Raw genomic sequence first — 25740 nt, forward strand, 5'->3', positions numbered from 1 at the left:
ACCAGCAGTGACACAAGCGATCTAGAGATGAAGAAGTTTCATGAGGTTGCTGGAAAGATAACAAGCCCAGAGAAGGTAAAACAAGCCTGAAACTCCCTTTTGTTTCACCCTGGCAGCCCAATGAAAGTTGAACCTGAAAGAGAAATGTCTTAGGGAACACCTATTGAGGCAGGATGCCCTTCAGTGGAAAGCCCTAGGGGCACCCACCCTACTGAAAAGGGATGTCACAAAACATGATGTAGAATCACAGGATTGTCCCAGAAAGGTCACTCTGTAGACTTTTAATAGAAGACACCGTATTACTCTTGAGACAGAATTCACGTTATATTGTGAGTTCCGTTCTCCTCAAACACTAAATTCCCTACTTTCCTTAGATTTTACCACTGGCAGACAGCTCTTTTCACAGAGTGTTGAACAAGGCTGGTGAAAAAAATAAGTTAAACTTTTGAGGTAATTGACCCTCCAGTCCAGATATCATTTACTTTTGAACTATGAAAACTACGCCACAACCGAGACCCATATTGAACCCTGGCCTTCTAGATTCTGCAATGGACACACTGTTCTCTCATTTAAAAAATGTGCAGGATAAGAAATCATGAGCCATGAAATGCTGAGTCCTGTGTGATGAGAAAACCCTTAAGAAAAAAAAGACTCCAATGAGTTAGTGATACCTGCAATAAAGATTTAGTTTATTTTGCTTGGCTTGGCTTTTTGCCCCCTTCTGAAATAAAAGTGCAAGCAACCTTCCTACTCTGGGTAAACCACTTAACTAGTCATCACCCACAATAAAGAGGACCGCCAAATCCTCTATCTTCCCACGTATTCCCCTCTCCCAGCCCCCTTTCTCCAACCCACCCCAAGGTAGCTAGATTGGCACCGTATGGGACTTAGTGGAACAGTTTTTGAACTCCTCCTCAGAGGGGGGCGGGGGGGAAAGGACTTCAAGGAGGGCATGGACCCTTTTGAACAAATAGGTACAGCTGAAGACACCGCTGTTTAATCTTAATCAAAATTACCACTGGCTCTCAGTGAAATATTTTTCTTTTCTAAGCCTAACCTTATTGACATTCGGGCAGCACAAACATTTTGGATCTTTTTTAACTCTTCATTTCTGGGTACCACAAAGATCGTGAAACTAATAAAAATAAGAAACCAGGCAGTCATGTTTAAATAAAGGAGCTTTGAAAAGAAGAAATATCAGGGTTCACTTTGTATTCCTCCTAGTCTGGTTACTGTGCAGGTTATAGCACTAAACTAATCATTGTTTTAGTGTTTGAGGACTTATGGCTCACTGCTGACGTCGATATTCTCACTGGGTTGATCGCTCTGCATCTAACAGCAGCCTTCAGTACGATCACTCCAGCGCTGTCCTTCCAAGAATTTAGCATCAGTTCACAGGCTTTATTCTGGATTGCTCCTTTTTTATATCCCAGGGATCTTACTGGGTGGTGTGGACCTCCTTTGAGTCCTCGGGAAGACCTTACTCATGCATGGGGCCCAAGGCTCTATTCTGTGCCCAATTCTTTTTCATCTTGGTTATTCCCTAGCTCCACCTTATTGAGTCTTTTGGGTTTACCTTTTTTTTTTTAAATATGTAGATGATACCTAAATCATTGTTTAAATAGAAGTGACCCATTGACTGTGGTGGCTAAACTGCAAAATGGCCTCTTCGTTGTGCAGTGCTGGATGAGTAGAAGTTCTCTCCAATCTAATGGAAGCAAGACTAAGATTTTGTGCTCACCTAAAGCCCTTACATTTTTACAATGTTCACACTGCCCTTCTTTATTATGTCTACTTACCCCTCCTGGTGAAAGCAGTAAAGAGTTTGGGAATAAAAATTGACTCGCAACTAACTCTACCACACCAGGTCTCAAAGGTGGTGAAATCTTGACTATTTCACCAACTGTCGGAGTCACCAGATCCTCGTGTCTGTGCACGTTCCCAACACGTCCACCACTGAACAGCTCCAAGACTCTGATAGATAAATCACAGAGACTGAGAGAGTTCAAGAGGGGAAGAGGGGATTAGGAAGGGAACAGCTGGGAAGGAGACCTGTAGTAAGAAAAAGGTTAGAACACACAATATGAAAATTATATCTCCTGAAATCAATACTAAACTATGATTCTAAGCCTAGTTACTCTGAAAACATGAACAATCTAAGAGTTAAGTTTAAAATGACTAAGTTTCAAGATGGCCGGGTACCACCATGTATACTAGGACCATACAATATTGCATCTAGAAACTCTGTCCTTCTGTGTATTCTTAAAATGTTTCAACACAAATTGCGAATATTGCAGATATATATATATATATCAGGGAAACAAATCACATAACTTGTCAACTCAAATATTACATAATAAATATCTTAGAATAGTGGCATACAATAAACAACATGAATTAAACTCGAGGAGAGAATCGTGCGTCTTGCCAATTCGAGTGTTACCATGTAAAATAGCAAGAAATGGTAACATGCAATGAATATCAAAGTAAAATCCTCATTAATTGAATCGTGCGTCTTGCTGATTCGTAAAACACGATATAAATGTCACGGAATAACAGCTCACAATAAATAACAAGATCAAAGTACATTGAAACAAATCGCGCTTCTTTTGCCGATTCTTAAGCCACCATGTAAATGTCAAGAAATGGTAGCGCGCAATGAACAACAAAGTTAAATTCTCATGAAACGAGTTGCGCGTCTTGCCAACTCATAAAACATCATATAAATGTCAAGAAATAGCAGCGCGCAATGGACAACAATGTCCAAACACCATAAAACGAATTGTGCGTCTTGCCTATTAAGCCACCACGTAAATGTCAAGAAATGGCAGCGCGTAATGAATTACAAAGTCAAACCTTTATGGAATAAATTGCACGTCCTGACTATTTGTAAACCACCATATAAATTTCAAATAATGGCCGCGCTCAAGTAATCTGTTATTCATTTAAGAATTAAACCAAGAATATGAAAATTCTCAATAACTGTGTCGGGAAATGTCCAACCACTGTCTTAACGCCTGGAACAATGATCACCAATGAAGGATGAGGGCAGAAGACTGGAAGATCCAAATAGGCCGCCGGGACAGGAGGTCAGGAAGAAGCTGCTGCTCTGCCACGGGACCTCTGAATAGTGAGCACTGGGAGTTGGGCTGGCTCTCTTTTATAGAGTCTTGGCCCAGCCCCTGAACCACGCCCAGGCATGTTGAAGGGAAAGTCTCTGGAAGGCCCTGGAAAGGGGCCACACCCTAACACACTCTGAAAACCTGCAGCAATACATTGGAAAGGAACAGTATTTGTAAGCATATTATAAATAAGTTTTCAGGATTGAACTCTGCAATGCAAAAGGTTAAACTGCAACATATCAGCACAATGCATAAATTACGTTGTTTTGAGAGTGCTGGGTTTTTGAATTTTTGTCACCAATAGAGCGCGTACTGCTCTGGTGTTGACACCAACATACTCTGAGGTGTTAGCTTCATCTTTTTTGCCCTGCTGAACAAATTCAAATTGTGATTTTGTTTTTATATTTCCATGCTTAGATTACTAATGCCATCTACCTAGGTCTGCCCTCCTTTCTGACCTGTAGATCTGTCTTCGCTGATTCAGAATTATGCAGCCAGGTTGGCATATGGCATGAACTTCAGCAATTATATCTCCCCAGTTTTTGAAATTACTTTGGTCCACAAAGCCATTTTATTCTCTCTATAAATCACCACTTCAGCTTTGCCTTAAGTGGTACCTTCCTTCTTGCGTATTAAGATCCACAAATCTTTATCTTCTTGTGATACCAACATTTTGTCTAAAATCTGTGGGCAACGTAGCCTTTTGATTGCAGCTGGAGCCAGATAGAATAATGTAGCCTTTATACCTCCGTTATGAATCAGGTATTAAAGTTCAGAAAGGTGCTGAGAACGTGGCAGTTTTCCTGAATTTAGCCACCCCCTGCAGGGTTGGTGTATCTGCATCTTCAGCAAACTCTAGTTTCAGCTCCATGATATACTAGTTAAGGGTGATATTCCTCTAAAAAAATCAAATATAAATACTATAAGGCTGTGGCAAAAGGCAGCTACTGTGTGTTCATAGCCCCTATTTGCAAATAAAATTGCAACAACAGAGGCCCTTTACAATGACGAAAAAACAAAAAGGAAGAAAACACCACCAGCCATTCACCTAACATGCAATGGCTTTAGTGGCCTGAAGTGGTGCCCTGGTGAAAGAATTTTTCTACCAGTCACCGATGTTTTTGGTTACTACCAAAAGACAGATGGGTGGCATATATTGTTCAGAATGGATAGAAAATCAGGTGTGAGGTTCTTTGGCCAGTATACTATCAAGGATGTTGACCTCAGCTGGTACATGGAATACTTTTTCTCATTCAGAAAAAACAGCTGCTTATCCTTAAACACTGAAGTACCAAATGCATGTACTGCTACCTTCTTCAGAAACACAGACATGCATCCAGTACTCAACCAAAAAAACAAACTGCTTAAAATGGTTCAAGAGAGAAGTTGACAGTGCAGTCACTCATTTACATCATGGAGAAAGGATGTGCCTCATAGATCTTCAGGACTCATATTTTCAGATACCATTATTCTTGATTAACACACTACTTCTGACAAAGGCCTTTCCTCAGTCTGTCAGATCTAAAAACATTCTTGAAATGCATGGCTTTGGTTTTCTTTTTTCTTTGGGTCTCTTCATCTACCCTATACTGGATGACTGGCTTCTCAAGTACGGTTCTCAGCAGAAAGTGCTTTAAAATCTTCATACCACAATAGACCACCTCCTTGTGTCTCCACAGCAAGACAAGTCACACTACCATCTGTACAGTTCAAGCCACTTAATACTTCAGCAGTGAAGTCTACAGAACTCAAACACAAATTAGCTCAACCGATTCATGTTAGAGCAACACAGGAGGGAGGTAGGTGTGGAGGTCTTCACATAAGAATGTGTTCCCCCACAGAAGAGAATTCACACATTCATATCTGCAGAGCCACTGTGAAAGGAGAATACTCTTTCAAATGTTTGACAACCTCCCTTTTTGCTTTTCTTCAATTCCACAACTCTCAAAAGTGACCAACTTGATGAAGCATTACAACTCAAGGAAGTTCCTCATTGGCCCAGATAGTTTTTCTCAATGGTGATAAACAGATATCCTCTATAAACCGAACCCCTTAGTGGGGTCAGTGAAGATTATGCACCCCAGCCTGCCATCACCGACTTTGACAGTCTTATTTCTGAGTGGATACAGTATGGTCACCTGGCCCTTCCGAACAGCTGCTTGTTCATCTGGAAGTCACTGAGATGCCTTTTCCCATGTGCATTTCAGCCATTAATATTACAAGGTGTTCTGCATCCGAAGAACTAGACTGACCTTCAAATGCACCAAGAATAATTTATCCTAACTTAACGTATTTCATTAAATATGGTGTATAGTGTTCTTGAAAAGTATGTTGCCACTACTGCTCGTTGCAAGTATGCTTGGATTTGTCTTCAATAGTTTGTACAGATGAAGATTTCTTCAAAGGTCTCGGAAATGTATTTTCCTAGGGAGACAGTTTCCTCTTTGAAAATTGAATATTGTTTATTGGTGGAATTCCACTTTAACCAAATGCACAAATTCTATTGTCAACACATGTTCTGTGAGGTTTTCTTAGTAGTTCTTCATTTGGTTAGGAGAGTAAGTGTGCGAGAGAACACAGAACAGATAATACTTCTGGGTCTGGTGTACCTGTGCTGTGTTTTTGCATAAATGTTCTTGTTAATCTCCTGGTCTAGTGTGCATTTTGATTAGGCTTGCTGTTCTAGTCTCTTTTTATTATTGTCCTAGAGAATCCCATGATAAAGAATAAAATGAAAGTCACTTTTAATCCTAGATCTCTAGTTATTCATCATGGTTATTCTCTGTACTTTCATGAATGTTCCATCCACCTCAACAACAATTAGAATCATTTTTTTGAAGAGGGCCTTATAGATTCTTTCTGAAACCGATCTCTAACAAGTGTTTGCTAAGACAGTAGATATGACAATTTTCTTTTTTTTTTTACTGTACTCCAACGCATAGTCTTTCACAAATATGCCCACATTACCCTTTCTTTTTCTCAAACACACACAGTCTAATGCACATAAACACACAAGAACGTCATGGTGGTGCTGAAAGTAGTAATAATAGAAGCAATAGCAATGATAGTAGTAAGGGTAGTGGCAATGATAGAGGTTTTGGTGAGCATGCAGGTGACATTAGTGGTGTGGTACTAGCAGAGGTGAAATGGTACTAGCTGTGCTGGTGATGTTGATAGTGACAGTAGTGATAATTATGGTGAAAGTGTTAATGGTATTGGTGATGCTTGTGATAATGTGTGTGAGAGTATTGGTTTTGGTGATGGTAACTGTTTGGAAGTAACATTAGTAATGGTGTGTTGGAAATGGCCCTCTCTACAGGGTCACAATCAAACTTTTTGCCTTTTTCCCCCTCCAATTTTTTGCTGATTTATTTTTGCTAGCCTTAGGACTCAGCACTTTACCACTGCTGACCAGTGCTAAAGTGCATGTGTGCTCTCCCCTAAACATGGTTTGATTGGTGCATCCACAGGTGGCATATTTAATTCACTTAAAAGCCCTTAATAAACTTTACCACATGTGCCCCAGGGCCTGTAAATTAAATGGTACTAGTGGGGCTACATCACTGTGTGTGCCACCCACTCAAGTAGCCCTTCAACACGTCTCAGGCCTGCCATTGTAGAGCCTGTACATGCTGTTTAGACGTCATGTCGACTTGGCATTTGAAACATGATGCAACGCCTTAAACTCCCCTTCTATTACATTTTCCGCCCCTCAGAAAGGCCCTAGGTTGCGCATAGAGCAGGGTGCGATGTAATTGAAAGGCAGTAAATGCAGTTCTTTTACATGTCCTGTTTGTGAAAAGCTCTCCAATCATTTTTCACTGAGGCCTACCCCTATCATCGGTTAAGGTTCATAATTCCTTATTAAATTCTGAAAATGCCACTTTTAGAAGGTTAGCATTTTCCTGCTCTTTGCCCTGTGTGCCTGCAGTCTGTCTCCAATACACATCTGGGCTGCGTTGGGCAACAGCTTGACTTTGTACAGTCTCTTCAGACACCACATACAAAGGAAGCTTTGGGGGGGGGACTGTTGGGCCATCTACATCCTGATGGTCCATTCTGGGCAGGGTGGGTGGGAGAAGGTGACACACCTCAATAGGCAGTGTCTTGCTTCAACACAAAAGGCTGCATAACCCCATGTAGTGAGTCCGGAGCCTGAGCAGGATAGGAGGACCTATATCCATTTTAAAGCCCTTCTTTGAAGTCACTCCCAGCTCAAAGGCACCACTGGGTATAAGAACTGGACTTCTGACCCTACCAACTCACTGCACTACTGGTCCTGTGAATAATTTGCCTTCCAGGAAGGACTGGTGTGCTACAAGGACTGCCACTCTGGACTGCTGCTCTGGAAGAACTGCTCTTCTGCTGTGCTACCTTGCTGAGGAAGTACTGGACCCATCTCGCTTGAACCCAGAGTGACTCCAAGGGCTTGCCAACTTGCTTGCCTCCTGTTCTTCTAAAGTTTTAGGGACACAGAAGACGTTGACCCATCATCACCCACAACACATAGACTTTGATTGCTGCATGTCTTAACCTGCCAGTCCTGGGCCATTGGAAGTGGGTGTAAAGTGTGGCAACTGCCAAAATCTATGCATTGTCGCCATTGCACCAGTCAAAACAGACACATTGTCCATCACTGCTCGAGGACTTCACATTGCAAGTTGCGTGCCTCAGCGATGTATCACCTTCATTTCAAAGGGTTTGCCAACACCACATCTCCAACTGTGCAAATTTGAACCAAAGGGATCAACACCGGCGCAACACCTCCTTTGCTGCTTTCATTAGGTCTTCGATGCCGACACATCCTCTATCCAAAGATACTCTTGCGGGGGGACAAGATTGGTCTCTGTATCCAACCCGTGTTCCATTGTGATCGGCCTAAACTTTCAGATTTGCCCCGGTCAAGCACGACCAGATAACCCCGGTTGGCACTTTATTTGCCGATATCCAAAAAATTCATATCTCTACTTCTGTTTATTGGATTTTTGTTGTATTGGTGGTGGTGTGTTAAATTACGCTCTAATTTTCTAACAATGTGTGGTATCTTTCTGTGCAGTGTTTTCACTGTTTTATTGTTTTAAGGGTTGCACAAATAATTTACACACTGCCTCCTAAGTTAAGCCTGCCTTCTCTGTACCAGGCTACCAGACTGTGAGCACAGGTTAATTTATGGTGTGTGTCCGACTTACACTGACTAGGATTGTGGTTCCTGCTTGGACAGGGTGCATACCTCTGCCAATCAGAAACCCAACTTTTAACATGGTGGCCTGTTGGCACTGATCTTTGGGGGTAATGTTGGTGAAAATGGTGACAGTGGTGATACTAATGTTAACTGTGGTGGTAGTGAGGCTTTACACTTATAGTGCCTCAGAAGGTCATGATTTGTCACTTTACATCCATGCATCGCTGGTAAGGCAAACCAGAAGTCAGAACCTCTCTGAGGCTTGGTAACTGAGTGGGTGAGGTAGAGCATTCACGAGGATCGCTTGAGCCTCAGTTAAGTGCTTACAAGTTGAGGAGGGTAAAACAGACATTCACAGACTGAAGCAAACTCATTTGCCTCTCAGTAGCCCTCACTTCAGGATGCAGAAACAGAAAGTAAGCAAGCAGGCTAAATGTGGTCACTCAAACTGCCAGACAAGCCAAACACAGAAATATGACTGGCATTGCCTACAAGCCAGCAGTTGTAACTGGTTGATCCAGTCTCCCACTTCATGTATGTTGTGCTGAGGGCTGACTAAAGTGAGTGACACTCCAACGGAGCAGGGGCTCAAGGGCGCTGCATTACTAAGAATATGAATTATGAAGATCACAATAGACTAGCGAGGCAGCTAAAGCTGTTTGTACATCAGACCTAAACACAAACTTGCTGTCTGAATGCTGTGTATGATGGGGCAAGACTGCTTCCAGATGTCTTTAAGGTGGTGGTGTCACTTTTCACTTGGGTTTTAGCTTTATACATGGCAACACAGATTACTGTTTGGTAATAGAATTTAGATTTTCAGTCAAATATTCTTATGACTGACTTCATTGCTGCAGGCAATGTTTTTGTGTACTGTAGGAAAGTACCATCTTGCCTGGCATGTTACCTGCATTTTTCACTGTATATATGTTGTTTTAGTTGTATGTGTCACTGGGACCCTGGTAACCCAGGGCCCCAGTGCTCATAAGTGTGCCTGAATGTGTTACCTGTGTAGTGACTAACTGTCTCACTGAGGCTCTGCTAATCAGAACCTCAGTGGTTATGCTCTCTCATTTCTTTCCAAATTGTCACTAACAGGCTAGTGACCATTTTTACCAATTTACATTGGCTTACTGGAACACCCTTATAATTCCCTAGTATATGGTACTGAGGTACCCAGGGTATTGGGGTTCCAGGAGATCCCTATGGGCTGCAGCATTTCTTTTGCCACCCATAGGGAGCTCTGACAAATCTTACACAGGCCTGCCACTGCAGCCTGAGTGAAATAACGTCCACGTTATTTCACAGCCATTTTACACTGCACTTAAGTAACTTATAAGTCACCTATATGTCTAACCTTTACCTGGTAAAGGTTAGGTGCAAAGTTACTTAGTGTGAGGGCACCCTGGCACTAGCCAAGGTGCCCCCACATTGTTCAGAGCCAATTCCCTGAACTCTGTGAGTGCGGGGACACCATTACACGCGTGCACTACATATAGGTCACTACCTATATGTAGCTTCACAATGGGTAACTCCGAATATGGCCATGTAACATGTCTATGATCATGGAATTGCCCCCTCTATGCCATCCTGGCATAGTTGGCACAATCCCATGATCCCAGTGGTCTGTAGCACAGACCCTGGTACTGCCAAACTGCCCTTCCTGGGGTTTCACTGCAGCTGCTGCTGCTGCCCACCCCTCAGACAGGCAGCTGCCCTCCTGGGGTCCAGACAGGCCTGGCCCAGGATGGCAGAACAAAGAACTTCCTCTGAGAGAGGGTGTGACACCCTCTCCCTTTGGAAAATGGTGTGAAGGCAGGGGAGGAGTAGCCTCCCCCAGCCTCTGGAAATGCTTTGTTGGGCACAGAGGTGCCCAATTCTGCATAAGCCAGTCTACACCGGTTCAGGGACCCCTTAGCCCCTGCTCTGGCGTGAAACTGGACAAAGGAAAGGGGAGTGACCACTCCCCTGACCTGCACCTCCCCTGGGAGGTGTCCAGAGCTCCTCCAGTGTGCTCCAGACCTCTGCCATCTTGGAAACAGAGGTGCTGCTGGCACACTGGACTGCTCTGAGTGGCCAGTGCCACCAGGTGACGTCAGAGACTCCTGCTGATAGGCTCCTTCAGGTGTTAGTAGCCTATCCTCTCTCCTAGGTAGCCAAACCCTCTTTTCTGGCTATTTAGGGTCTCTGTCTCTGGGGAAACTTTAGATAACGAATGCAAGAGCTCATCCGAGTTCCTCTGCATCTCTCTCTTCACCTTCTGATAAGGAAACGACTGCTGACCGCGCTGGAAACCTGCAACATAGTAGCAAAGACGACTACTGCAACTCTGTAACGCTGATCCTGCCGCCTTCTCGACTGTTTTCCTGCTTGTGCATGCTGTGGGGGTAGCCTGCCTCCTCTCTGCACCAGAAGCTCCGAAGAAATCTCCCGTGGGTCGACGGAATCTTCCCCCTGCAACCGCAGGCACCAAAAAGCTGCATTACCGGTCCCTTGGGTCTCCTCTCAGCACGACGAGCGAGGTCCCTCGAATCCAGCGACTCTGTCCAAGTGAGCCCCACAGTCCAGTGACTCTTCAGCCCAAGTTTGGTGGAGGTAAGTCCTTGCCTCACCTCGCTGGGCTGCATTGCTGGGAACCGCGACTTTGCAGCTACTCCGGCCCCTGTGCACTTCCGGCGGAAATCCTTTGTGCACAGCCAAGCCTGGGTCCACGGCACTCTAACCTGCATTGCACGACTTTCTAAGTTGGTCTCCGGCGACATGGGACTCCTTTGTGCAACTTCGGCGAGCACCGTTTCACACATCCTCGTAGTGCCTGTTTCTGGCACTTCTCCGGGTGCTACCGGCTTCAGAGAGGGTTCCTTGTCTTGCTCGACGTCCCCTCTCTCTTCAGGTCCAATTTGCGACCTCCTGGTCCCTCCTGGGCCCCAGCAGCGTCCAAAAACGCCAAACGCACGATTTGCGACTAGCAAGGCTTGTTGGCGTCCTTCTGGCGGGAAAACACTTCTGCACGACTCTCCAAGGCGAGAGGGATCCGTCCACCAAAGGGGAAGTCTCTAGCCCTTTTCGTTCCTGCAGAAACCTCAGCTTCTTCTGTCCAGTCGAAGTTTCTTTGCACCCGCAGCTGGCATTTCCTGGGCATCTGCCCATCTCCGACTTGCTTGTGACTTTTGGACTTGGTCCCCTTGTTCCACAGGTACCCTAGATTGGAAATCCACAGTTGTTGCATTGCTGGTTTGTGTCTTTCCTGCATTATTCCTCTAACACGACTACTTTGTCCTTAGGGGAACTTTAGTGCACTTTGCACTCACTTTTCAGGGTCTTGGGGAGGGTTATTTTTCTAACTCTCACTATTTTCTAATAGTCCCAGCGACCCTCTACAAGGTCACATAGGTTTGGGGTCCATTCGTGGTTCGCATTCCACTTTTGGAGTATATGGTTTGTGTTGCCCCTATCCCTATGTTTCCCCATTGCATCCTATTGTAACTATACATTGTTTGCACTGTTTTCTAAGACTATACTGCATATTTTTGCTATTGTGTATATATATCTTGTGTATATTTCCTATCCTCTCACTGAGGGTACACTCTAAGATACTTTGGCATATTGTCATAAAAATAAAGTACCTTTATTTTTAGTATAACTGTGTATTGTGTTTTCTTATGATATTGTGCATATGACACTAGGTGGTACTGTAGTAGCTTCACACGTCTCCTAGTTCAGCCTAAGCTGCTCTGCTAAGCTACCATTATCTATCAGCCTAAGCTGCTAGACACCCTATACACTAATAAGGGATAACTGGGCCTGGTGCAAGGTGCAAGTACCCCTTGGTACTCACTACAAGCCAGTCCAGCCTCCTACATGTACTAAAACGTTCATTCAGAATTCTGGGAGTTAAAATGAATTAAACAGTTGCCTCTTTTCATGCTACATTGCCACTTTTTATCTTACCACATGTTAAATATTGAGATACCTGCTAATGACAAGTTAGCACAAACAATGAACATGTTACCCCTCCTTTTTATTTAAATTCTTTGTTGTAAAGGCTTTACCAAGATTGCTTGAAGCGATATAATACATAGTGGTATGAGTATACACACTCAACCCTTCTAAGTTTACACACATTTTATTAATCGGATTAATAGAATTCAAACTGAGTATTCTGGTGTGCTCTTTTACTAATGTGGTTTACTCTTCATTTAAAGGTGGTGGGTTTGCAGTATTTGGTCAAGCAAAACCGGTGGTAACTCCATTTGGCCAAATTGCAGCTCCTGGGTTAGCTAGTAATCCTTTTATGGTAAGTACTTTTATATTATTTTTTTCTATTTCTGTTGTAGGCTTAGCTTTTTGGTTAATTGATGTTGCATGTTTGAACCTAGCGCAAATGGAAATGATCATCTGCTGCATGCAGTCATTTACATAGGGAACAATAGCTCTCAACTGATCAAACTTTAGAATGTTCTAAAATATAAAGAGTAAGTTTCACCCAACATGTGTTTTGGCATTAAGTAGTCCCAAAAAAAAAAAATCCCAGAATCATCCAGTCATTTTTTTTTTTTCCAAATGTAACTTCTATCACTTTTTCCCAATGTTAAAAGCTAAAACGCTAACACTTGTCTGCTGCTATCATTTCCCCTCTTTGCAGTACCCTGAGACATTTCAAGTGGAAGAGAGGCCATCTCAGCACCTTTACCGTATTTCCAACAAGAATGTCAAGAAAGTGGCTGGGAAGTTGCCTCTTTCGTTTTGTATAGAGTACTCTGTGAGCCACTTAATATAATGGAAAATCGATTTAGAGAAGAGCACATTAATCATTATTTTATGATGCAGACCTCACAATAAGGTTACCTTCATAGGATGTTTCTGCTGCAAGATCACATGTAGGACCAAGATATAGCTTCAGGTACTTTGGAGGGTCCTTTCCCCGATAGCTAGTAGCGAGGAACACCTCTAGGGTCTGATAGGCAGGACGGGCAATCAGCCTTTGCATGAGGGGCCGGTGGCAGAGGCCGGATGGTGGGCTGGGTTTTTAGCTTTGGGTAAAGCAGCTCCACATGTCTGGGCTAATTTTGCTGCAGGCTTAGAAACCCAAAGGCTGCTTTGGCCTTAAGTGTAAGTTAGTCTCACCATGCTACAAAGCCAGGCCTAGGCCCATTTTTGTCATTTGCCAAACAACAGTTGGCCAAACTATACAGGCACAGCACGTGGTGCACCTCCTCCTGTCCCAAGAGGTGCTTCTTCTAAGCAGCACAATTGACAGATCTTGGGTGTGGGTAGGAGGCTTTTGTCCCCTGCAGCAGACCACAAAGTTCTGACAATCAAAATGCCTGCTGCACTGCCAATCTTCTCCCATTAAAGTTGCGAGTGTCATTTTAATGATATACTGTGGATGCCTGAAGAGCAGTAGAACAAGAGAAAAACACTAAGAATCCCAAACGTTTTAAACAACTTCAAATTTAAAAGTATAAATGGAAACGGGTAAACCAAACCCACATTTTTTTACTCTGTTGCTGTAAAAAAAAAATCCTCATTCAATCGCTATCCTGAGGTAAAAAGTTAAAGGCAGGGAAGCACTAGAGAAGAAAAGAAGAAAGACATAAAAGGAAATGTGAGACTGGAAGAGGGGTAAAGAGACAAACAGGGAGAGATGAAAGAGGAAGAAGTAATTGAGGGAGAGAAGAGAGGAAAGAGGAGAGGAGAAAATTCTGAACAAATCGATGGAGAGAAAAAAGAAAGGGAAGAGACGAAATAAGGAAAGACTAAGTCGAGGGCAGGGTAGAATGAGAGCTTGCTATAAAGAGAGAGAAAGAATGGTGGGAAACAAAAGTGAAGAGAGAGAAAATGACAAAGGGAATAAAATGTAAACGATGAACCCCAAAAGGTTTTAAATAACTTCAAATTTCAAGTAAAATATGAATAGATATATAGATATGGGTAAAAAGAAGGCAGTTAGGATTTATTCAGCGGAAAGGAGAAAGAGAGACTGAAGGAAATCAAAGACTGTGAGCGAGGCGGACAGACAAATGGATGTGTAAAGCGGAGATGTTAGGGGGAGAATAATTAGGGAAGAGAGGAAAGAGGAGGAAGAAAATAAGTCTAGATAAGCAGATGGAGGGAGAGAGGGAAGTGACTAAAGAGAACATGAATTAATAGAAATTGAGTGGCGAGAACAGTAGAATGGGATTGGTATAGAGAGAGAGTGAAGGGTGGGAAACTAAAGTGGAGAGAAAGGAGATTGCGAAGCGAGGAAAACAGTGTATGATGAAGTAACGGATGGATGGAGAAGATGATGTCAGAAGTTCCCTGGTCAGTGAGAATACAGAAAGGATGAATTAGGGCCTCATACATACTCCTTAGTTCTCTGATGGTTCAGTAGGCCAGCAGTATACGGCTTGAGTTAGTTTGGCAGGGTTACCTATAGGAAGTGATAAATATTTAGTCAAGCCCACCAGTTGTATATCCTTAAAAAAAACTCGTCCGGTAAAGGGAAGACTAGCAATGGATTCTCCTTAGGTTTTACCATTTTCACCAGAAACATGTGGCTTTTCTTACTGTCAAACTCTAAATTAGGGATCTTGGACTATCTATTTACCAGAGGTAGAAAAAACCTCTCTGTGTCCCAGAATCACATTCCGAAGAATGTGGAACTCAGTCACTCACAAGGAGAGCAATTCTTTGAATTTCTATGGGGAATGGTGTTCTGCAAATGTCAAGGCTGGCTAAAGCCTATAGTCTATGACGGCAGGAAGGCAATAAATAAAACACAACAGAATATAACATTTGATGTAATGTAGGACACAAAGGATTTAAAGGGATGGAAGGAAATGAGTGAGTGACACGGAACCAAAACTAGTGAAAGGAACAATTTGCAAGACAGAAAAGAGAACTGAAGTAAAATTCAAAAGGGATACCGAAACTGAGTGGGGAATAAAGGGATAGGAGGTGGAAACAAAATAAAAAGAGTTTAAATATGAGAGAGAGTAAGAGAGAGGGGCACCTTTATAGTTTAAGGAAATGAAAGGTGGCGAGATGGACAGTGAAATGAAGATGAGGGAAATGGGAAACAATGAGAGATACTAAGGATAAGAGGCATGGGGAAAAAGAAATGTAATACAAAAGAGAAGGGAAAAGAGTGGGAAGGAAAATGATGAGAGGGAGAGTAAAATCGATAAAGGGGACCTAAAGCATGGCTGATGGATGTAGATCGAGGACGAAAAGCTGATACAATAGATGGAGACATGTAGAAACATAAAAAAGCCAATAGATGTATTGGATTAGCATGCAAGAGTGGAGGTGAAATGATAGAATTAAAAAAGGGATATAGGAAGGAGAGAATAAATGTTCATACGTTTGGGTACGTGAAAGCATGGGCACAGATGATATATAAAAAATTAAATCTGATAGAGATTTTTCTTCGAGCAGCACCTCTGCACACAGTCAGGTGGTGTTGGTCGACTCCGCGGATGTTGTTGGCATCGTGTTTGCCGTGATGACATTGCAGTCGTATGTAGGCGCCACCCCGGCGTGCTGACGTCAGTTCTTTTCTTTCCGTGCCACCCTACGTGCAGACCGGAGAGAGCTACCTCAGTCATTTTTTGACTAAGTCGACATTTGTCAAAGTTTATTGATGAGTTCGTGGATGCGTCAAGGGTTGTCCCGCAAGACCGAATTCAAGCCCTGCGACTTCTGTCACCGCACTATGTCGGTGATGGATCTGCACCTCAACCCGAAGTTGTGCTCCGAGTGTCAGACCCTGAACCCGAAAGCTAGGAGGGACTCCGAGGCGCTCAGTGTCTTATTTGAGAGGAAGGTCTCGAGACCGGCCACGGAGTCACCACCACTCTTCGTCCTCCAAGTCATCAGGACATTCGGGTCACAAAAAGAAGGCGTCAAAGAAGGACAAGCGTTCTTCGACTTCACCTCGTCACTCGGACGATGCGACATGGGAAGGGCGTTAACGTCCTAGGCCTCCGCCATCATAGCCTTCTTTTAGGTCGGCTCTGTGATTCCCTGACTTCTTGGGAGTCTGAGCCACTCCTGCCCAGTTTAAAGAATTTTATGAGGCAATGCGCCTCATTTTTGGGCAGATCGACCCAGCTTTGGTGCCCTCTGTCACAGGTGAGTCGGTGGGGGACCCCTCGGGCTCAAAGTCGTCGGCTTTAGCCATGGCTCTGAAAGGCCCCTCCTAATCCAATCATGGATCCGTCCCGACGCCGGTCGTGACACCGCGACCTTCCCTGGCATCGGGTCAGACGACGATGCTCCCGACGTCGGTTGGGCCCACAATCGACATCGATCCCATCCTCATACCCGACGACCTGGAGCCGGAAGGACGTAGCTCAACGCTGATTCCGTTCTCTATGGGCTATCCTTTGCCCAGGGTTGATCCAGACCCTTATTCTTGTGGGGATGGATACGGGGAGAGTATGGAGGGGATGCTGGACCCTTTAGAATACCAGTTTGACCCCCAAATGGACTGGATGCAGGATTTGGGTGATGGCAGTGGTCTAGACACCTGCCCTGACACTGATATGAAGAGGAGAGATTCCACCAACTGGACCCAAAAACAGTGTTGACGTTCTATCTTGATCGTACCAAAGACTTCCGGGTGGACGATCAACTCTTTGTGGGATATGTGGGTCCAAAGAAAGGGAATGCGGTGCAGAAGAGGACCATTTCACAATGGGGACTCTTATGCATCAAAATGTGCTATGCTCTGGCTAAAAAGCAACCTCCCGAAGGCTTGCGCGCTCACTCCACCAGAGCTACTGATCCTACCACAATGCTAGCCTGGACATCTGTCAGGCAGCGATGTGGGCATCTCTGCACTCTTTTACCAAACACTACTGTCTGGACAATCGGGTCTGAAGGGACGGCTACTTTGGCCCTTCGGTCCTGCAGGACTTCTTGGTGTGATCTTGGTTCGCAGCCCACCACCAGGTATGGTATTGCTCAGGTATCTATTCAAAGGTAAGGAATCTGCAACTAGAAGTCTCTATCAGATGTACAAGTTACTTACCTTCAGTAACGATATATCTGGTAGAGACATATTCTAATTGCAGATTCCTTACCGACCCGCCCATCCTCTACGCTTTGCGAACTGATTTCTTGGGACAGGAACTTCCCCTTAAGGGCCCTAGTTTTGGCGCACCACTCTGTGTTCTTCATGGCTCCTCGCTATTGGCGTGGAAAGAATCTGACGTCAGCGGGCCAGGGCGGCGCCTATATACGACCGCAACTTCATCACAGCGAACACGACGCCCGCGGAATCGACCGACGTCACCTGACGGCGCGCAGAGGTACTGCTCGAAGAAAAATCTCCAGATCCAGTCTGATGCCTGGGGAAATTCAAAGGTAAGGAATCTGCAACTAGAATATGTCTCTACCAGATATATCGTTACCGTTTACTGGACTGATCCCCTTTGACTAACATTGGGCACCCAACGCCGTTCTACACCTCTGCACCCCACAGCACCAGTGCATACTGGTGTGACCTGTTGGTGTGGCCTTGACCCTTGCTCAGTATGTAGCTTAAATCCAGGAGATTGGTCCTGTAAGTCGCTGTACTGTGTCTGCTTGCCATATTTGTTCTTACTTTATAGGATAACATTACAGATTCCAAGAATTGCATTGTCGACTTTTCTAAACTGTAAAGATTTTTCTTGCAAAACATACTTACCTGATCATAATGAATCTTGTGGCAAAACATATATAACAATACTTGTTATTGTTGTAAATTGGTGTGGATCTCCTAATTGAGTTGTCTAACATTCCTCTCTGATAAACCTAAGGCTGCTCGACCACACTACTCTCTAAAAAGAGCACCTTGGGATTGCTAGAGCGAGCCCTGTTCTCTAATAAAGGAACCCCTGGACCCCCTGCACAGTATTCCTTATTTTGGTACACAATATAATGAGCCAGTTTCCTACAATCGGCCAGGCCCAAACCTTTGTAGGGGCCAGGCCCAAACCTGTTTAGGGGCCATCCTCAATTCGGTCAAAGCATACCCCAACATGGAATGGGTGTTTACCTTTCAGAGGTCGCTTCTCCTTCACTAGACCCTCCAGCACTGTTTTTCATAATAAAACTGTTGGAATAATGGCATCATGCATGCATTGCGTAATCCCCCAACTTGTGTCTGCTGCAGAAGTGTGTTGCCAAACAATGGTAACAAACTACTGAGGACTGTGAAAATGTAATAGTGGAGGACCCCATCGATCAGCACAAACTGCAATGCTGTAAGTAGAAGAATTTATTACTGAGCCGTTTTTTTTCTTAACTGTCAGCTGCAGGTGACCATTAAGACAGATAAGTCTGTCAAGGGCTTGTGGGCCCACCTGATTACCTTACCATTCAAGATGAGTGGTCACCTCGGAAAAGAATGGTTCTCCTAAACATGTTGGAGTTCAAGGCAGGTACTTGAGCTCTGCGAGCATTTCAGTACAGGTTTCATAACAAGGTCATTGTTGTTTGAGCCAACAATGTGACCACCATGGCTACACAAAAATAGAGGGGCACAGATTTGCAACAGATATTCAGCCAGTTTACTTAATCTGACATTGCTTACCCCAAGCATTTGTTAGTGCAGCATTTGCCAGGAGTGTGCAGTGGCTTTGTCGATCTCCGGTGGAGTATTCAGCAAACGGGAAACAGCCTTTTCTATGTGGCTGGAGCCATGCAGGCCGTAACCACGCTTGCTGCACCACGCATGTGCCTGAACCATGCAAATGTGTGGTTAAGGCACCATGGATATGTGTGGTTCAGGCACACAGCAGGAACAGCCGTAGAGGATCACCGCGGCCAGGTAAGGGGCTAGGGCGGATGGGGTACATTTTTAAGGACAGGGCAGGTAGGTTTTTAGGGTTCAGGGTGGGGGTCTGGTTGCTTTTAGGACAGGGCAGAGTAGGTTTAATGGTGCGAGCTGAGGGGTAGGGGTAGTTTTTAGGACAGGCTGGGGTAGGTTTTAGGTTTTAGGGTTTGGGGTGTGGGGTCAGGGTAGTTTTTAGGACCGGGTAGGTTTTAGGGTTTAGAGTTGGGACAAGGGGGGTTGGGGTAGTTTCTAGGACACGGTGGGGTAGGTTATAGGGTTCAGGGCGGGGTGGGGGGGTCTGGGTAGTTTTTTAGAGTTTAGGGGCGGGTTGGGGTAATACTTGGGACTGGGCAGGTTTTAGGATTCGGGCAAAGGGTTGGAGTCGTTTTTAGGGCAGGGTAGGGTAGATTTTAGGGTTCAGGGCAGGGGGGGTCGGGTCATTTTTAAGACAGTGCTGGGTAGGTTTTTATGTTCAGAGTGGGGGGTTGAGTTGGTTTTTAGGCCAAGGCGGGTAGGTTTGAGGGTTCAGGGTGGGGGTTTGGGGGTCTGAGTAGTTTTTAAAACAGGGTGGGGTCGTTTTTAGGGCAGATTTAAGGCTTTAGGGCGGGGAGGTTAGTCGTTTTTAGGGCAGGACGGGTTATGTTTTAGGGTTCATGGCAGGCGGGTCAGGGTACTTGTTAGGGCAAAGCACAGTAGGTTTTAGAGTTCAGAATGGGGGGGATAGGGGTAGTTTTTAGGATAGGATGGGGTAGCTTTTAGTGTCCAGGTGGGGAGTCGGATTTGTTTTCAGGACAGGGTGGGGTAGGGTTGGGCACAGGTGTGGGGTAGTTTTTAGGGCAGGGTAGGTTTTAGGGTTCAGGGCGGGAGCAGGGGTTTTGAGTCCTTTTTAGGAAAGGGCGGGGTAGTATTTAGGACAGGGCAGGGTAGGTTTTAGGGTGGGAAAGGGGTTGGGATAGTTTTTAGGGCAGGGTGGGGTAGGTTTTAGGGTTTAGGGCAGAGGAAGGGAGGGTTCAGGAGTTGTATCAAACAACCACGCATTTCATTACCACATACACCTTTACTAAGCATGCTTTTACAACAAAATTTGTTATAAAGGTGTGCATGGTAAAGACGTAGTCGTGGTTGCAACCGTGTTAAGCCATGTGTGGTTCTGCGTACAACCTCAGCAAACTCAAGAATGGCAAATTAGCTCTCAAGTTCTCATTACCTACTCTCAGAATTGGGGGACCTCAACAATAGACCTGTTCACCACTCACTCAAATAAAGAATGCCAATTTTTTGTATAACCTTGGCTCCACCAGCTGTCACTTGGTAATGCCCCAGAGGTAAACTGGTGAAAGGGCATTTTCTCAGGCAGGTGCTCTTTCATCTAAGGTCTTAGATTAAGGGTATCTACAAGTTCCTCAGGATAGTATGATGTTTGTTAAGGAATGAAGTGCACCTGCTACATCCGCATTTTACGCATCTAAATGGAAACATTTTGTCAATTATTGTGTATATCGAAATATAAATCCTTCTGCTCCGGTAGTCGGAGACTGTCTTTTATCTGCTGCATTTACAAAATCAGGCCTAACTTGCATTTGTTTGTGGTTACACCTAACCGCAAATGCTGTATACCTCCAAAACAGAGAATGTTCGCTTAAACTCCATTCCAAACATCTTCCGGCTTTGCTCGCAAGCCACCGTTTAAGAGGATGTGGGTACTTCTTTGTAGTTTATGAAGCGCAGGTGATCTACTGCAGCACATGCTTCAAATGGAAACTCTGAAATTCGGATTTACTGTGAAATGTATGCACTTTAAGCAGTGCAGTCGCATAAAAGGTACAAACAGCGATGGTATGCCCCAGGTTCTTGGTCTCTGGCAAAACTAACTAAACTTCCATATGTTCATAAAAACATTTACTGTTATGTTAAGGAGCTAGTAGATGGCGCAATATAGCACCGAATGCATTTGTTTAAAAGCAGTATGAATATTTGCATCCGAAGGTAGATTTTTAGGGCTGCACTGTAGTGCTTAACGATTTGTTTTTAAAGTGTTGACTACTTTTTGCAGTTTGTGTTGGTTTTCACTTTGTTTGCCTATGTTAGCTTTTGGATAGAAATGTTTATTCCAGTCAGTATTTTAGGAGGGTTCTTTTGAGTTCTAGATAAAGTGTGATTTTAGGTTTGTGTACACTGAAAATATGTCATCCTGTAAAATGTGTTTAATTCTAATCACAAGTGGGGTTATCGTGCTTTTTTAGGGGAATTTGGTGGTATGTTGGTAGAATAGTGTAACTTAACTGGGTAAACAATGCAATCTATACAGTTGTTTATCTTTGTGTTGAGTCGTCTAGTTTGTGATTTTATGCAGCCACGTTCTGTCTGCACTGAGGAAGACGTCCTCGATTGCTGTGCTACGGTGCACAAGTGAGTTGCCTATACAGTTCCCTTCTGGTTCCGTTTGGTAGATTAATGCTGTTCACGGGATGCTTATTGAAATAGACTTTCCTTCCTTGAGGTGATTAATTATTTTCGTGACTGTGAATTTGTTCTTCCATTTAAAACACCTCAATTTAATAGGCACAACGTGGTCTCTTTTTTGCAGTTCCCATGACCTATGTTTTTTTCCTGCTGTTCCTTTATCGGGACCTGACGTTTATGTATTGGCATCTCAATAGTGGGTGGCCTCAGCTTGTCTTTTCTCTGGTTAATTGCGGGAACTCATTTATCTTTCTGGGGTTTGTCAACTCATTTTTTTCAGCACTATTTTGTGTTTAACCTGAGATAGTTTTTTACTTTGGGGAAGATCGGTTTGTGTGTTGTGGAGTTGGCCACTGATTAATGTTGACGTAAATATCGAGAGCGCCCGACGTGCCTTATGTTCCTAAGGTAATAGATTTTTTTCCATTTTGATTCCAGGGAGTCACCGTCTGTCTCTGACACAATGACATGTTACAGAACGTGTGAAGCATTACATTCACTAACAAATCGCTTAGTCATCAATAGTATTATTATTGACAATAAACAAAGTCAACTGCAAAGCAGCTTCGTCAATTTTTCAATGAGGGATGTTCAGAGCGCCCAAATGTATAAATAAATTAGAAATGCATATAAAATTATGAGAGGTGATCCAATCATGTGGAACGTTCAAGAAAAACTGTATAACGATATTACTGTGTAAGGACTTAGACCTCCTCACAAATGTGAAACATACTACTCGATTTTCATAAATTGGAAACTGACTTAATACCATTTAATATCAGAAGAATGGATTTATCTCCCCACAATTGACGAAATGCCTTGCTATGTAGATTGCAAAAGTAACGTCCATTTACTGTTATGTTTTCCCCCAAATCCTCTTGCCCATCAAGCTTGTAGTCCTCCTTCCTAAGGATAGTCGGTAATTTTCCCATGGTTTACCCCCGCTTAGCCTACTTCCGCTACGCTGGCTACACTTGTATGCTCAATTAAATTCAGAGTTAGTGAACAGCTTCTTTGCATGTTGAAGTATGGCTCCTTTCTTGGGACCTGTTTTGGGGCTGCACAGCCCAAACGGTTTCATATTGAGGAAAATAGGTGGAGGGAGGCCACCTTCCCCTCACTGTGGGCGTACAGCAGCACTTCATTGTCTGAGTGCAGCCAGTTAGATGTGTTCTTCATTTGCATACCCTTTCTTGTCAGTTGGTAATAAAGTTATCAGGATGTACTTGCATTGATTCACCAAAATACCAGGGTTAGCAGAAGTGACCGCTCATACCTTTTGACCTAAGTGACATCACAGGAAGTGACTTTGACCCTGATTTTTTTCCCCAGGAAGTCATGTGACGTCCTTAACCATGATGACATCACTATAATTGACATTGATAAAGTTCCATTTTAAATACATGATATATATAATAACACACCTCAGACAAAGATATATTTGAAATACCCACCTATATTATGGTGCTGACTTGATCCTTGAAAGTTCTTAAACATAATACTTGCCCTCCATTGTATTGAGTGAGCAAGGCAAAAAAATCAAGCCGCTACTAGAGAATTTCACCCCACAAGAAAAGGCCAAAGGCTCTGAAAGGGCCTGTAGGAGGCTGGCCTGGCTTGTAGTGGGTACCAAGGGGTACTTACACTCTGTACCAGGTCCAGTTATCCCTTATTAGTGTAGAAGAGGTGTTTCTAGCAGCTTAGGCTGGTAGAATGTAGCTATAGCAGAGCAGCTTAGGCTGAACTAGGAGACATGAAAAGCTCCTACTATACCACTGGTGTAATATGCACAATATCATAAGAAAGCACAATACACAGATATACTAAAAATAAAGGTACTTTATTTTTATGACAATATGCCAAAAGTATCTCAGTGAGTACCTTCAGTATGAGGATGCCAAATATACACAAGATATATGTACACAATACCAAAAATATGCAGTAACAGCAAAAGGAAGTAATGCAAGCAATGTAAAGTTACAGTAGACTGCAATAGGAGCACATAGGTATAGGGGCAGCACAAACCATATGCTCCAAAAGTGGAATGCGAACCACGAATGGACCCCCAAACCTATGTGAGCTTGTAGAGGGTCGCTGGGACTGTAAGAAAACAGTGAGGGTTAGAAAAATAGCCCATCCCAAGACCCTGAAAAGTAGGTGTAAATTGCACCTATATTCCCCAGAGAGCACAGAAGTCGTGATAGGGGAATTCTGCAAGGAAGACCAACACCAGCAATGCAACCAAAGTGGATTTCCGGACAAGAGTACCTGTGGAACAAGGGGACCAAGTCCAAGAGTCACAACAAAGTCGAGATTGGGCAGATGCCCAGGAAATGCCAGCTGAGGGTGCAAAGAAGCTGCCACCGGATGGTAGAAGCTGTGGATTCTGCAAGAACGAAGAGGGCTAGAAACTTCCCCTTTGGAGGATGGATGTCCCACGTCGTGAAGAAGCTTGCAGAGGTGTTCCCACTCAGAAAGACCGCAAACAAGCCTTGCTAGCTGCAAGGGTCGCGGTTAGGGTTTTTGGATGCTGATGTGGCCGAGGAGGGACCAGGATGTCGCCACTTGGATGAGGAGACAGAGGGGGCACCCAGCAAGTCAGGGACCCCTCACAGAAGCAGGCAGCACCCGCAGAAGTACCAGAACAGGCACTTAAAAGAGGAGTGAACCGGAGCTCACCCGAAGACACAAAAGGGAGTCCCACGACGCCGGAGGACAACTCAGGAGGTTGTGCACTGCAGGTTAGAGTGTCGGGGACCCAGGCTTGGCTGTGCACAAAGGTAATCCTGGAAGAGTGCACAGGAGCCGGAGCAGCTGCAAATCACGCGGTACCCAGCAATGCAGTCTAGCGTGGGGAGGCAAGGACTTAGCTCCACCAAACTTGGACTGAAGAGTCACTGGACTGTGGGAGTCACTTGGACAGAGTTGCTGAGTTCCAGGGACCATGTTCGTCGTGCTGAGAGGGGACCCAGAGGACCGGTGATGCAGTCTTTTGTTGCCTGCGGTTGCAGGGGGAAGATTTTGTCGACCCACGGGAGATTTCTTCAGAGCTCCTGGTGAAAGAAGGAGGCAGGCTACCCCCAGAGCATGCACCACCAGGAAAACAGTCGACAAGGCGGCAGGATCAGCGATACAAGGTTGCAGTAGTCGTCTTTGCTACTTTGTTGCGGTTTTGCAGGCGTCCTGAGCAGTCAGCGGTCGATCCTTTGGCAGAAGATGAAGAGAGAGATGCAAAGGAACTCTGATGAGCTCTTGCATTCGTTATCTAAAGAATTCCCCAAAGCAGAGACCCTAAATAGCCAGGAAAGGAGGTTTGGCTACCTAGGAAGGAGGATAGGCTAGTAACACAGGTAAGAGCCTATCAGAAGGAGTCTCTGACGTCACCTGCTGGCACTGGCCACTCAGAGCAGTCCAGTGTGCCAGCAGCACCTCTGTTTCCAAGATGGCAGAGGTCTGGAGCACACTGGAGGAGCTCTGGCCACCTCCCCTGGGAGTTGCAGGTCAGGGGAGTGGTCACTCCCCTTTCCTTTGTCCAGTTTCACGCCAGAGCAGGGCTGGGGGATCCCTGAACCGGTGTAGACTCGCTTATGCAGAGATGGGCACCATCTGTGCCCATCAAAGTATTTCCAGAGGCTGGGGGAGGCTACTCCTCCCCAGCCCGACACCTTTTTCCAAAGGGAGATGGTGTAACACCCTCTCTCTGAGGAAGTCCTTTGTTCTGCCTTCCTGGGCCAGGCCTGGCTGGACCCCAGGAGGGCAGAAACCTGTCTGAAGGGTTGGCAGCAGATGCAGTGAAACCCTGGGAAAGGTAGTTTGGCAGTACCCGGGTCTGTGCTAGAGACTCGGGGGATCATGGAATTGTCTCCCCAATGCCAGAATGGCATTGGGGTGACAATTCCATGATCTTAGACATGTTACATGGCCATGTTTGGAGTTACCATTGTAACGCTATACATAGGTAGTGACCTATGTATAGTGCACGTGTGTAATCGTGTCCCCGCACTCACAAAGTCCAGGGAATTTGCCCTGAACGATGTGGGGGCACCTTGGCTAGTGCCAGGGTGCCCACACACTAAGTAACTTTGCACCCAACCGTCACCAGGTGAAGGTTAGACATATAGGTGACTTATAAGTTACTTAATTGCAGTGGTAAATGGCTGTGA

General features: G+C 44.6%; 1 protein-coding gene across 13 annotated transcripts in view; it reads left to right on the forward strand.

Moving 5' to 3' along the window:
- The window catches only part of AGFG1 (ArfGAP with FG repeats 1), a 328958-nt gene that overhangs the window by 283292 nt on the left and 19926 nt on the right, over positions 1 to 25740 (forward strand). For all 13 annotated transcript variants that reach the window (XM_069213848.1, XM_069213840.1, XM_069213844.1 and 10 more), the window contains one exon: positions 12510 to 12601. In XM_069213848.1, coding sequence (XP_069069949.1) covers positions 12510 to 12601 — 92 coding nt within the window. The remainder of the gene's footprint in view (positions 1 to 12509; positions 12602 to 25740) is intronic.

The sequence above is a fragment of the Pleurodeles waltl genome, chromosome 11, assembly GCF_031143425.1.
Source record: "Pleurodeles waltl isolate 20211129_DDA chromosome 11, aPleWal1.hap1.20221129, whole genome shotgun sequence".
NCBI classification, from domain to species: Eukaryota; Metazoa; Chordata; class Amphibia; order Caudata; family Salamandridae; genus Pleurodeles; species Pleurodeles waltl.